General features: G+C 48.8%; 1 protein-coding gene across 2 annotated transcripts in view; it reads right to left on the minus strand.

Moving 5' to 3' along the window:
- Window positions 1-318: 318 nt before the first annotated feature.
- The window catches only part of LOC144932520 (protocadherin-17-like), a 50435-nt gene continuing 37386 nt past the window's right edge, over window positions 319-13367 (minus strand). For both annotated transcript variants that reach the window (XM_078856689.1, XM_078856690.1), the window contains 2 exons: window positions 12216-12379; window positions 319-11934 (listed from right to left, as the gene is read on the minus strand). In XM_078856689.1, coding sequence (XP_078712815.1) covers window positions 10511-11934; window positions 12216-12379 — 1588 coding nt within the window. In that variant the 3' untranslated portion in view covers window positions 319-10510. The remainder of the gene's footprint in view (window positions 11935-12215; window positions 12380-13367) is intronic.

Here is a 13367-nt window from a genome sequence, read left to right on the forward strand (position 1 = left end):
GTTGAGATGCCATCTGTTGAGGAAGTACTGAAGGTGATCCAGAGTCTGAGACCAGGAAAGGCACCGGGCAGAGGGAGGGTGGCATTTGTGCACAGACTGCCCTACATGACATCATTTAGAATCGACATCACGCATTTAAAGTATTTTGCTGATTTACTGTACATTTACACGTGATAAGCCACTTCGTGGAGCTGTCATGTGTGGCCAGGTCACTTCTGAAAAATAGCAATATAGCTCAGTGGGCTTTACCTGGTGAATATACCATCGTAAACAAATTGTTGGAGCTCACATAGATACGCAGACAAGCATGTCTTGTTTCTCAACGTAGCTTTAATAAACATTTAAATAGTATATACACGGATGTTAAATCACATTATAAATCTACCTGGAATCGAAGTCATCACACCTTTACGCCACGGATGTATCTGTGCACACGCACGGACAAAAATAAGTGACTTCTAACCCTTATTGATGATTATTATTGTTGAAACATTTCTTAAAGTTCGTCTTATTATTATAACATTTTTAAAATGCAAAACTCAAGGTGCCCCCCCATGCTCAAATGAGTGCTGGGTGGTGCTCATCTCCATTGGCCAGTGGTGGAAATTCGGCATTCTTAAGTGTACATGCCATGGGTCAACTCAGCCAATCACCAGGTGAACGGTGGTAATGCTAGGAATGGACTGGCCCGTGCCATGGAAATGTGGAAATGTACACTGCTAGCCTAGCAACTGCGAATGGAGAGGAGCGCTGTTCGCCACAGTCGTTTGAGCAGGGGAGACACTTCGTGACTTTGTAAATGAGAGAACTCATAACGCATTGACCATATTCATCTTTAGACAATGTATATATTTTAAAACGTAATTTTTTTCATCATTTGTTGCAGATTTTTTTTTAGGGCGGGGGGGGGGGGCAAGCTGTTTAAATAACATTAAAAAATAGCGCGATTTCTTTAGGTCCAAACGACAAACACTATTTTATTCAATGTCCTTTACTTAACCACACTAGAGGCGGGGGCAGGGGGGCTTTTTGGTGCATCGTCTCTTGCAAGGGAGTCCTGGGACCATGCTCAGACAGCAGCCACTCTGCCCGTGCTTGTACAGTACTCGTATTTTACAAGTTAAGTGCAATTCATTTGGAATGAATGTAACCAGGTTGGTAGGGCAGGAGGATTTGGTCACCTCTTGCAAAATGAGACATGGCCTGGCTGCTAATTCAAGCTGGGATACCAATATTAATACTCGGTGTTTAATATTTCAGCCGGAAACAATCCGGAACGCTATTCCAGGAATTACATTTGCCACGCCACATCCATCTCTTCTTATATTTGTTCTCATCGTTTTTTTTTATAAACTTGTTTTTAGGATATATATAGGGTACAATCATATAGGATATTATTATGGATATGTGTACCTTGTACTCTAGTGGTAGTGCCTTACGCTGATAATATGTAGTGTGGCAGCGTTCCGGAAATATTTAGTGAGAAATTAAGCCATGGTTATACTCGTAGTTATAATGATCGTTTTGTAATGTCAATAAAAAAACTCAACTTATTTTTTATTTATTTTACCAGGTAAGGTCCACTGAGCTATACAGCTCTTTTTCAGTAGCGACCTGGCCACAAATGATGGCTCAACGAAGTGGCTCACCACGTGGAAATGTATTACATCCAAATGCTCTAAACGAATGTTTCTAATTGTGGAGGGAAAAACCAGAGGAGCCGGAGAAAAATTCACGCGACCACGGGGAGAACATGCAAACTCCAAATATACAGCAGGCGTCAGGGTCGGGATCGAGCCCACGACCTCCTGCATAGCAGGCGAGGTAGTTAACATCTCGCCACCGTGGTGCCCCAATTGAATTCGGGTTCGGTTTCAATGGTCTTTATCCAAGTGATCATTGATTTCTTTTACAAATTCGACATGGAGAAATGTTAATACTATACATGTAACGCCACACCGCCACCCCGCCTCTGTGCGATTCAAAGAACTATCGCGACGATGTATTGCTCCGTCTGCTTTGTTCGGTCTTGTTTATTTGTCTCAATTGAGGGCTGCCCTGGAAAACACTTGACAACCCCCAGCGTATCATTGTTCAGAAAGCAGGGCTTTTTTGCTGAGAGTAGGCGGACAGAGTGGATGGGAGGAGAGTGCGTTTAAGTTCATAGGCGCGGCCATCTCCGTTGAGACGATGCAAATAGAAAATGGACAAGAGGGGGCGGAAACTATCTCAACGAAGCTCGAGCATGGATTATCTTCACAATACGCATACCGGAAATGCTTTTTTGTGGGTTATCATGTTTTTTTTCCCCTGGACACACCTCATGCAATGTCCCCATTGGCCTAAAGCAAACATCATATAATTATAACATTATATAATTTGCATACATTATCAATGATTGATTCTTGGATGCATGACTCGGCATGTACTGTGATGATAACATTTTATTTTGATCAATGAGTCATCAGTACATGCCTCTGTGGCACGCAGGGAGCGTATCGATATAGGAATCTGTATTCATCATAATGAATTCCAATGCCTATATTTAACCAGGTGCTATATATTTGAGATTAATCATTCCTTTTGGAAGGGCGGGGGGGTGGAGACCGTGACAAATATTGGTACGCAGAGACGGTAATTACTGCTGAATATTATTTTTTTGCTAAAGGCAATTTAAAATTGCCTTCCTTGATTCAACCACGTGAGAGCCTACTTGAGGTTCGATATGCCTTTTCGAGATTTTGCAACATTTCTCGACAATTCAGAATCTGCCTCCCCTTTCATTCACACTGGCGGCTCACAGCGGCCAACTCCCGAGGCAGATACTCTGACGCGGTCGTTTGAACAGGGAGACGGGCAGCCTCATTTGCTTGACCGCTGAAAGCGAGATTAACATCTTGATGAAGAGGCTTGGCAATTTGCCCCCGTTTGTCGATAAACACAGACAACCGGTAGCGTTTATCCGCACAAATAAAACGCACGCAAAAAAATTGCAACTGGACTCTACCCGCCCCCCTTTTAAAATGCAATTTTCATGTCGCGATTTAAACATAAAAAAAATTTAGGTTAAGAAAAACCCGCCCCCCACCAGTTTTTACAACAACAACAAAATTTGCAATGAGAACTCGCCGTCACAGGGTGTCTAGTCGGTCGAATTTACAGCAGTTACATACGTTTTGATTGTGACTTCAACAAATACCAGACAAGTGGTGGCCCGCGCCATATATATTTTTTACACAGAGGCTCAAGTAATGGAGTGGCTGGCCCAGCTTATAAAAAAAATAATTAAATAAATAGAAATACCCAGTTATAGTATAGCATTTATTTTTTTTACTTCTAACATCTTTTAAACGCTTACCATAATTATCATAGTTTAAATCTAAGACTTACGGGAATGTGTGAAGTTTAAACGTGACACGGAGTAAACGACCACACGACTGAAATTTTGGCGGAAAAAAAGTTATATTTTTTGCAAAAAAATAATTCACTGCCGCGAGAACTTTCACAACGAGGGTGATGCGGTGTGCCCGGGAGCCGCGGGGAGCCTGGCACCACCAAGGTCCTGGGTTTAAACCCCGGGTCCTGGATGTTTTCATCATTGTCGTGCCGGTACAGTGGTCTGGCACCACTCAGATTCTGGCGTCGAGTGCCTCGTCGTGTGAATAAATGCAACGAATATCACCGTGGTTGTGGGTTCAAGTCCGAGGTCGGTGAGTATCCATCCTCACGGTGTGAGCACTTGGGTTCGAGTTCAAGACTCTAATTCCAGATTAAACCTTAAAGGTTCACGTGTTGCAAGTTTGACAAACTGAATTAAATACATGAGTTTAATATAATTCCGGTTTTGTGACACAATACATTGCAAGTACTGTACATAACATTTTAGAATTTGTAAAGTGCCTAAATACATATGAATCGTATTTTACCCTGGCTGAGGTTATAAAACTCGCTACAGAAGACCACCTGGGTCACACCATGCCAATGAGGGGTCTGATATTCGAGCCCAGGATCTCAGTGGTGGCTCGCATTATTTCAAGACAAAGCGTACGTTACTTTGTTGCTCTTGCAAATGTCTAAAAGCGAGCGCACAAGGTTGCCACTCGCAGACGTGCGGCACCACGGTAGACGGAGCAGCCCCCGGGCACGGGGCTGCCGTGCCCAGTACCAACTGCGTGCTCTCTCTCTGCTAGTGGTGACCTTTGCGCTCTCTTGACGAGTATCGATTGCAGAGGGGTTTTTTCTATAGGCTGTTTGAATGCAAAAACCGGTAAATATTTTAGAGGTGGCGGGGGAGGGGGGGGGTGATTAGCCCAGCCCTCACCACCTTTCGCCTGTGGGTGCCGGCTCAAATCGCAACTAAAGCTACCCTCTGCTCGGGTTAGATCGCCGAGCCGGGCAGCCCCGCGGATCCCACCGAATATGAAAAAGTCCTCGGCTCAAGCGTGCAGCCACACGAGGTGCAAAGCAGTCTGGGATTCTGATAGCTGTCGATCTGGGGTCTCCTCGATATACGTTCGCAATCGGGGGAACTTCGATCGGCAACTCTTGTGTTTCCTAAACGAATCCATTGTCTGAGTCGTGTCCGCATCTAAAGTGGGAAGACTCCCAGTAGCACCATTATTAGGCTGTGCACAGCTTATTCATTGTGCAGAGGCCACGATTGGTCTATGGCCAGGTTTCCGTAAAGCGTTTTTGTTGTTGGAAAATTTGATATGAGGGAGTCACCACAAAAGTTATACGGTACTTAAGACGTTTTTTTTTGCAAAACCGTGGCCTTTGGGAAATCCTGAAACATCCTTCGCCACTTCCCTGAGAGTTCCGCTACAACAGGACATATGGTGGCAAGGGGGCGGTAATTTAACGGCAGCGGCAGTGATACACGCCTGTGAAGCAGAGGACAGTGACACTTTCCTAAAACAACCAATGCTTTTCGGCGAATCCCTCGATCAAGCTTCACACGGCGAGAGATTCGATATTTCTCCTCTGCTGCTCCCATAATCCGGAACTTCCTTCCCCCAGCCATCAGAGCTGTCCTTGTGCCTTTTTTATTTCCAGGCTCAAGGCCCTGCTTTTTTGTCCATCTGCTGATGACTTGCTGCATGTTTCTATTTAACATCAATATACGTATTGATTATGTGCAGCATCTTGAGCTGAGGTTGTATCTAGATGCTATACAAATAACCGATTGTATTTTTATGGTTCAGGCTCACTCCTTCTTTAGTCCAATTCCTTACTCGACTGTTTGCCTGTAGTCTCACTATACTCGCATCAACTCGTGATTCATCATTCAAACAAAACCACGCTAAGATGAACGACATTGGGGATTACGAATTAAAACAATGGAAATGTTATCCGCTACTCTCTAATTCATTACTGCTATGTGCATGTCTAATTACTCTACCACTGCTGCCATCTGTACAAATTAAGAGAAAACTAACAGAGAGGTGTGATGGATGTTTCTCGAGTTCCCATTGCCCATCACATTGTGTTTGTACCGCACCATAATTTGTGGAATCATTGAGGCGTCACCTGTAGGATTCTCCATACAATTTATTTTTTGGGACTCGTTTTCTTCCTGCGGTTATATCACGTGTAGTGGAGGCAACAAAGTAAGTCTGCCTCGGGCTTTCCAGTCTCGGGTCATAATGCGTGCAGGTGGATTAAAAAAAAAACTGGTATAAGCTGGCAGTGGCTTCATCACCAGTGCTATATAGAGACCCCATTGACTCAAACAGCTATAGACTTGTACAGAGTCCCATAGACTTAAATAGAGACCCACAGATTAATACACGAATCCAATGAGAAACTGAAATGCACTGCCATCGGTTTCATCATCAGTGCTAGAGACGTACTGACTCACTCACATAGCTAACACAGAGGCCCCTAGACTCACGTAGAGACCAACTGAGAAACTCAAGTGAGCTGGCATTAACTTCATCTTCGCGAACGCAGCCTACACAGATTCCCAGGAGAACCTGGTCTGGTAAGGGCCCTGCACTGGTACAGCAGCATCATCATTGTCACCGCACGCTGCCTGTGCCTTCAAATATCAATTAGTCCACGTGCACGTATTGTCATTTGAGACTGGAAAACCCGAGATGGATGTGGCCTCGATCTGGAGCAAGAGACTGCCACCGGTAGAAACTGCTGTCTCCGATAGTTGGTAGAGCCTCCCACTGCCAGGCCACGGGGAACGGTGCTGAAAGAGGCACCGCAGGACCCGCTCTCATCGGTGTCTCTACAATCACACGACTTTCTTACCCCCGCACCCATCTGGCACTCCTTCACGCTGGCAAATTTAAGTTACAATTGGACTCTTTTTTCATATTCACATAACGTACTATGTATTAATGTATAAAGTAAAATAATTATTTTTTATTAAGCTATGGTTAACCGCATTTCGCCACCAGTATAGGTCACTTTATTGTTTAATCAACATTATATATATATAAAATAGCGGCTAAGGCCGTGTTAGAGCACTGAGCCGGCACTGCTGAACTCCTGAGTTTGAATCCAGAGGCGCCGAGTACAGAATGAACTGTGCAAATCACACCAGGAAGCGATTTGTGTTAAGCTCCGAAATCGCAAAGTGGGAAACCCCCCCCGGAGCATTTGTGCAAGTCACTGCCACACAGTGGTTGCTAGAATTACGTCATAACTGCCACTCCACCAGCCAATCAGCTGCAAAGGAAAGTAAATCTTGGTGCAACGTGGTTGTCGTCGTTGCATCAAGTCCCTGTGAAACATGGGCATCGTGAAGACATCAGTGCTCCTGTCTGTGGCAAGCTGAAAGTTAATCATGTTTTTAATGAGTATTTTTTTACGAATTATTTGTGCGAGTAGTGCGAGTGAATGCATGCAAGTGTTCGAGCGTATTACTTTGCGTTGGAATGTATTTATGTGCGTGTGAGAGATTGCATTTTATGTGTTTGTATTTATCGTCTGCAGTGTCGGCCTTCATAGGTGCTTGCTAAAAGTCGGTTAAAAGGCTATTTGGGGATGTTTTTATTTATATATTTGTGACAGTATGTGACAATGCTGTGCGTGTGTGTATGTATGCGTGCGAGTGTCTGTGTCTGTTATAGTGTGTCTGTGTGAATGTGTCATAGTGTCTGTGTGCATGCGTTTGTGAGATTGCACGCGTGTGTGGACGTGAATGGCGGAATTGAGTTTGTTCCGCATCATTCGCTGGACCTCTCGTAAATGTGCGTTCCCAACTTTGTGTAAATTACGTAAGGGGATCGGAAATGTGGCAAATTGTGGCCTACACACAACGCACAAGTGCAGGATTTGCGTAAGCGTTCAGTACTCGGGCCCCAGGTTCCGGTCACCCAATGATTCCACCAGATTTACAAGTTGTACGGCATGCGTCAGCCGAGTGACCAATGGCTCCACACCACAACAAAAGGTGGCGTTCTACTGAATTCCGCTCATCCCAGCTGCGAGCGACACAAATTGTACGTGTGTAGTTTGGCCGACTGACATACGCAGCCCTTCTACAGAGCCCGAAGGCGCACCCGTCTAGTTTTGGACGAGAGAGGCCAACTTGAACACACCACAAGGCTTCCCTGCTCAATGAGTTCCAGAAGGAGGTGGTTTCTTTTCCCTATTATTGAGATTGTATTCCAGCAGGAAGGAACCAATATTCTGTTCGGCTCCATTTCACTGGCGTCTTGCGACAAATTCCGAGCAGGCATGTAACAATTTACCCCAACAATTCATGGTCGTGGTTCGATTCGAGAATTGATAATTTTTTTGGTTTGCATAAACCACAAAAATAATCGATTAATGCTTGCACAGGTTCGATAACAACATGTATCGTAACCATGGGAATCATATATTTTTTAAAAGTTGAACTCATGAATGGATTGTTACATCCCCAACGCCAACCAACTATGGAACAAAATTGCATTGCTTTGTCATTGGTCTCTTTCCCGTCATGGTTTTCTCCAAACGCATTGAAGGAAAAACGCTTTTCGGAAACCCGGCAAGCTACATACGGATGCTCTGCGGCACCGCAGGCTGCAGCTCAAGGCAGGGCGGGAGTGGTGAACCAAAAACAAACAGAAAAGAACGCACAGTTGTAACGAGGAAACTATTTGTAGGAAATTGGTCCGAACGATGACTCAGGGTAATGAAGGAGGATGGAAGAGGGAGAAGGAGCGCGGGTTCGTGACGCGTACGAGTCTAAGGATACAAGAACAAGACGGCAAACTCACTCACACGGGAACGCTCACCACCGGAGAACACCGTCACTCGGGGCTTCATTTCCATCGGGGTCAGCGACCCGACAAATATTTTCATATCCGGCAAAACCACATCCAGTGCACCTCACATAGGCCTTCGTCCAAACCGTCCCCCCCTCCCACCACCCAATAATACTCGTTCCGTCCCAAGGGCCATTCTAGTCTAACAACAACCGGGAAAATATTCAACGAGAAATGAAGCCCCTGTCGACGTTTAAAACCCTGCACAGCGGACGCGTCCAAACGCCCCCTTGTCTTGACACTTCGGTTCGGCGTCCGTTATTTTAGGGGTCGGAACGCGTTGAGATTACTTGTTAGCGCGGTCGATGGGAATGTTTTGCACGTGTGCGTAACGGAGAGAGAGAGACAATCTTCGTCTCGTTTGATCTGACATTTGGGTCTTGGGTCGAGGAACCGGGTGGTATAAGAGGGTTAAAGGGGCTGCTACCACCAACACTGCTGCTGCCACCGCTCACAGTCTCTCCCACAGAACACTCAACTCATCTCTGCCCAAACCCTGGCAAAATAAATAAATTGCACGTATATAATATATCTTTTTTTTTCGAGAACAATATTAAGTGCAATCACAAATTACCATTGGCGACTGATAAAAATAACCAAAGGTTTTCCCCAGGTCCAAAGATAACTATATTTGTAAAACTCTAAAACTAATTAAGGCTCAAAACCGTTCACATAAAAATGATGGCGTTGATGTTCGAAGCCATGTTGGCGTGCTATTGTAAGAGTCATGTTGGCGTGCGATTGTTATTAAGAATCACGTGGGTGTGCTATTGTTATTAAGAGCCGTGTTGGTGTGCCATTGTTATAAAGAGCCACGTGGGTGTGCTATTGTTAGCAGCCATGTTGGTCTGCTATTGTTATTAAGAGCTGTGTTGGTGTGCCATTGTTATAAAGAGCCACGTGGGTGTGCTATTGTTAGCAGCCATGTTGGTCTGCTATTGTTATTAAGAGCCATGTTGGTTTGCTATTGTTAAAAGCCATGTTGGTTTGCTATTGTTAAAAGCCATGTTGGCGGTGCTAATGTTATTAATAGCCATGTTGGTAATGCTATTGTTATTAAGAGCCATGTTGGCACACTAGTGTCAAGAGCTGTGTGAGTATTGATTTCAGTTAAGGGCAAAGAAACAGAAGGTAAAAGGTAATTTTCGTCTTGCGGAATCCACACCTCAACTGCAGAGATGGGGGGGGGGGAGTTTTGTGAGCGTGAACCAAACCTTCAGCTAACTTGAACAGGTCTCCAACTCCAACCGCAGTGTCCACTCAGCCGCTCTCCCTTGAATGGAGTGTGCGCAGCGGGGTTAGCAAAGTGACATAAACGTCTATGAGTGTAAACATCATATTCACTATTTTAAGATCACTTGAATAATAATCTAAACACAGACGTCACATAATAGATGTGTGCGAACGTGCACGCTTGGGTGCGCGCGTGAATGTGTGGGTACTCTCTGCTACGTCTGTCTGTCTTGTCTGTACCCCTGTCTGTCTATAAGTTGCTCAGCGGAGGAAGTTGGGGTGTTGCTTAATGATGGGAGTGGTGCTTAAACTCGCTGTGGCAGTGCCATCGAGATGGCACCGCTGATACCCTGATTTCGAATCCCGTTCTCCCTACCTGCACGAGTTTGACGAACCACGCGTGCACAACCGTTCACTTGTGTGCGCTGTTGTTCGCTCGCCAGCTGTCTGTCGTCCTGTCGTGTGTCCAAGGCTGGCTCAGCCATTTGTTCGTCAGTCCGTCCTTCTAATCTGAGCTGTGTCTCCTCCTTAACCGTAAATCAATTTATTTAAGTCTTAGTTGACTCTCTCTTTGTCATTAGTGCTCTATCTGCCATCTGTTAATCCATGCTAACCACTGATCCTAAGTGATGTATCCATCTTAGCCATCTGTTTGACTCTCCGACTTTTTAAGTCTTGGCTAACCATCAGTCTTAGCAGTCTGTCTGCCTATTTTGGCCATAACTTTGTCCATCTTTCTTAGACCTTGCCCTCCGTTCATATGTTCTTCCTAGTGTAAACTGTTAACTATTCACGACTCATCCCTCCCTTGGCCTTCCAACCACATTTTTTAGTATCTGCCAACTATCTGTCAGCTGTGCATCCATCCACCCTTTTTAATCTTAACCATCTATATGTTTAAGCCGTCCATCCATCCATATGTCCGTCTGTCCATCTGTCTGTCTGTCAGTCATCTGTCCTACCATACATTAAGCCGGTCACCCACACACACCCTCTTATTCTGGCCCCATCTACCCGAGCTCCGTCTCATCCGTCTCTGCGTGCAGGGGCTCAGGGATTGTAGGTAGCCTGCGAGGGGGCCCCCCGGTAGCCGGACTGGGCGAGCAGCAGGCCTGAGGCCGAGGCCCGGCCTTGAAGAGGCCCTTGGTGTGGCCCGGCCTCGGGTGGGGACGCGGTTTCATGAGGCCTCCCTGGGGCCTTGCGACCCCGGGAGGCCTGCAGAGGCTCACGTTGGCGTTGGCCTGGGGGTTGGACACGGGGTTAGAGTGTGGGTTCGGGGCAGCACTGGGGTTAGTAAATGCAGTGCTTGGGCCGCTCAGATTGGCACCGGGGTTACAGTGGGTGTTAGAATTTGGGTGAAGCCTTCCCGGGTTAGTGCTGACATTGGGCCGGTATGCTTTTGGGTTGGCATTTGGGTTGGGGTCGAACCGCGTGTGCCCGGGCTCGGTGCCCTCCGATGGGTACGGGGTGCCCGAGTCGGCGTCAATGCCGGGGTCAGGGCCAGGGTAAGGACCGGGCCTGAGGACTGGCCGGGTGGCACCAAGGCTGTTGTCGGGGGACTTGGCGGTCGTCCCCGCATCGGGGCCGGCACAGCAGGGCGCGGTGCAGGGTGGGAGTGGTGCACCTCGCTCATAGCGTATGCCGCTGCCGCCACCGCCGCCACCACCAAAATCGGCTTCGTCATAATCGACGTCGCGACTGAACGGCACCGTGAACTCTGTCTCGGCGCAGCCCCGGCCGGTGCCCGGAGGCGGCCGTGGATGCTTGGCCTCGTAGGCCGAGGCCTTCATCCCCCCACCTTGATCCCCGGCTTGACTTGACGACGATGACGAAGATAACGATGACGGAGGAGAAGACACGGGCTGCTTAGTGGAGGATTTCGACGTTGCCAGGGGCTGCCCGACAGACAACGGTGCCTGCTTGGATGTTTTAAAATCTTTGAGCGAGAGGCTCTCCGGAGGCTTGCCCGCCGAGGCCGACGAGATGGACGAAGACGAGGAGGACGAGGACGAAGAGGAGGACGACGCTGAGGACGATGCCGATGATGACGACGAAGAGAAGGCCCCCAGGCTCTTGCCAAAGGTGGAGAACGGGCCCCGTGATTGGGCCAACGGCACTCGCTCGACGCCGGACTTTTCTGCCGGCTCCTCTGGCGCGCGGGTTCGTACACCCACGGTCTTGGGAACCTCAGGCTGTGGCTGCTGCGACTGCTGCTGCTGCTGGTGAAGGTGGTGGTGGTGTTGGTCGGGCGGCTGGTGGCTGTGCTGTTGTTGCTGCTGTTGCTGCTGTTGCTGCTGTTGCTGCTGCTGCTGCCGGTGGTGGAGGTGGTGTTGGTGGTGAAGGTGGTGATGGAGGTGCTCGTCGTGGGGCATCCAGCACGAGTCCGAGTGGCCCATGACCCGGCACTCATCCGTGCAGCGGACACCGACTTTTTCTGCGTGGTGCGGGGTTGGGAGTGGTGGGGGGTGGAGGTGGGGGGAGGCAGCAGCTTCAGGATTTGATACAGGGATTGGGGTGAGCGCTCAGGGTTCGTGTCCTGTGTGTGTTCTGTATGTTACACGTGTCCCCTGTGTCTCGTGTGTAATGTGTGTGCCCCACCACCTGTGTGTCCCTCGTGTGGCCCTGGTGTGTCTCCCGTGTGGCCCCCATGTATGGCCCCCTGTCTGTCCCCCTGTGTGTCTCCGTGTGTGTCTCCGTGCGTGCCTCCGTGTGTACCGTGCGTCCCGTGTGGCCCGTGTGTGCAGGGCGGGCCGTGCGTGGGGCCGTGCGTGGGGCCGTCGGCTTCGCTGAGCGACCCCCGCGCCGTGTCCGCGTCGCTATCCGCGCCCGTGTCGCTGTCCCCGTGTCCGCTGTCCTTGAAGCTCAGCCTGTCTGCCTCGCTGTACACATCATCATTATCACCATCACGATCATCACTACCATCACCAGTCCCGTCAACATCGAAGGCATAATCAACATTACCAAGGTCAGTGCATGTCCGCCCTGATGTACAAATAATCACCATCGCCGACACCATCGTCATCAACAACAACAGCCATTCGCCACTAAGTGGCGGTGACGTCACCATGGCAGTTGTGCCAGACCATGTGCACTTTGAGACCACGTGAATTGTTGAAGGCTCATTAGCAGGAGGTCACGGGACACACCCAGGTGCCATGGGTTGACTGACTGAGATGACTGGCAGATACACTATCTGTGCCCCTTACTTTGCCAACTTGCTGCTCTTCTCGTTGTGAGCATTGCTCTCTGCCCTTCGCTGTTGTTGGAGGGCAACTGGGAGGAGGATTGGGAGAGGGGGCTACTGGCCCTCCCTCATTTTTTTTGTCTTTTTCTATTTTTATTTTCCTTGAGTTCATTTTTTCCCTAATCATAATTTCAGGACACGACAACGCTCGCTAAAGATGCTCCAATATGACCAAAACTTTTGCACACCATTTCGTTACTATTGCGTTCCTATTGGGGATGATTAAAACTGGCCACATTGACCAAAGCGTTGGCAAAAACCACGCTTGGTGATCGCACACCGCCTCTCCACGGTGCAGAGCGCCGTCACCATCGCCGTGCCGGAGGGCATCGCCGTGCCGGAGGGCATCGCCGTGCCAGAGGGCGGCGCCGTGCCGGAGGGCATCGCCGTGCCAGAGGGCGGCGCCGTGCCGGAGGGCATCGCCGTGCCGGAGGGCATCGCCGTGCCGGAGGGCATCGCCGTGCCGGAGGGCATCGCCGTGCCGGAGGGCATCGCCGTGCCGGAGGGCATCGCCGTGCCGGAGGGCATCGCCGTGCCGGAGGGCATCGCCGTGCCGGAGGGCATCGCCGTGCCGGAGGGCGGCGCCGTGGCCGAGACGGAGCAGCCACGAGGAGCTGCTGCGG

The sequence above is a fragment of the Lampetra fluviatilis genome, chromosome 5 (assembly GCF_964198595.1).
Source record: "Lampetra fluviatilis chromosome 5, kcLamFluv1.1, whole genome shotgun sequence".
Taxonomy (NCBI): Eukaryota; Metazoa; Chordata; class Hyperoartia; order Petromyzontiformes; family Petromyzontidae; genus Lampetra; species Lampetra fluviatilis.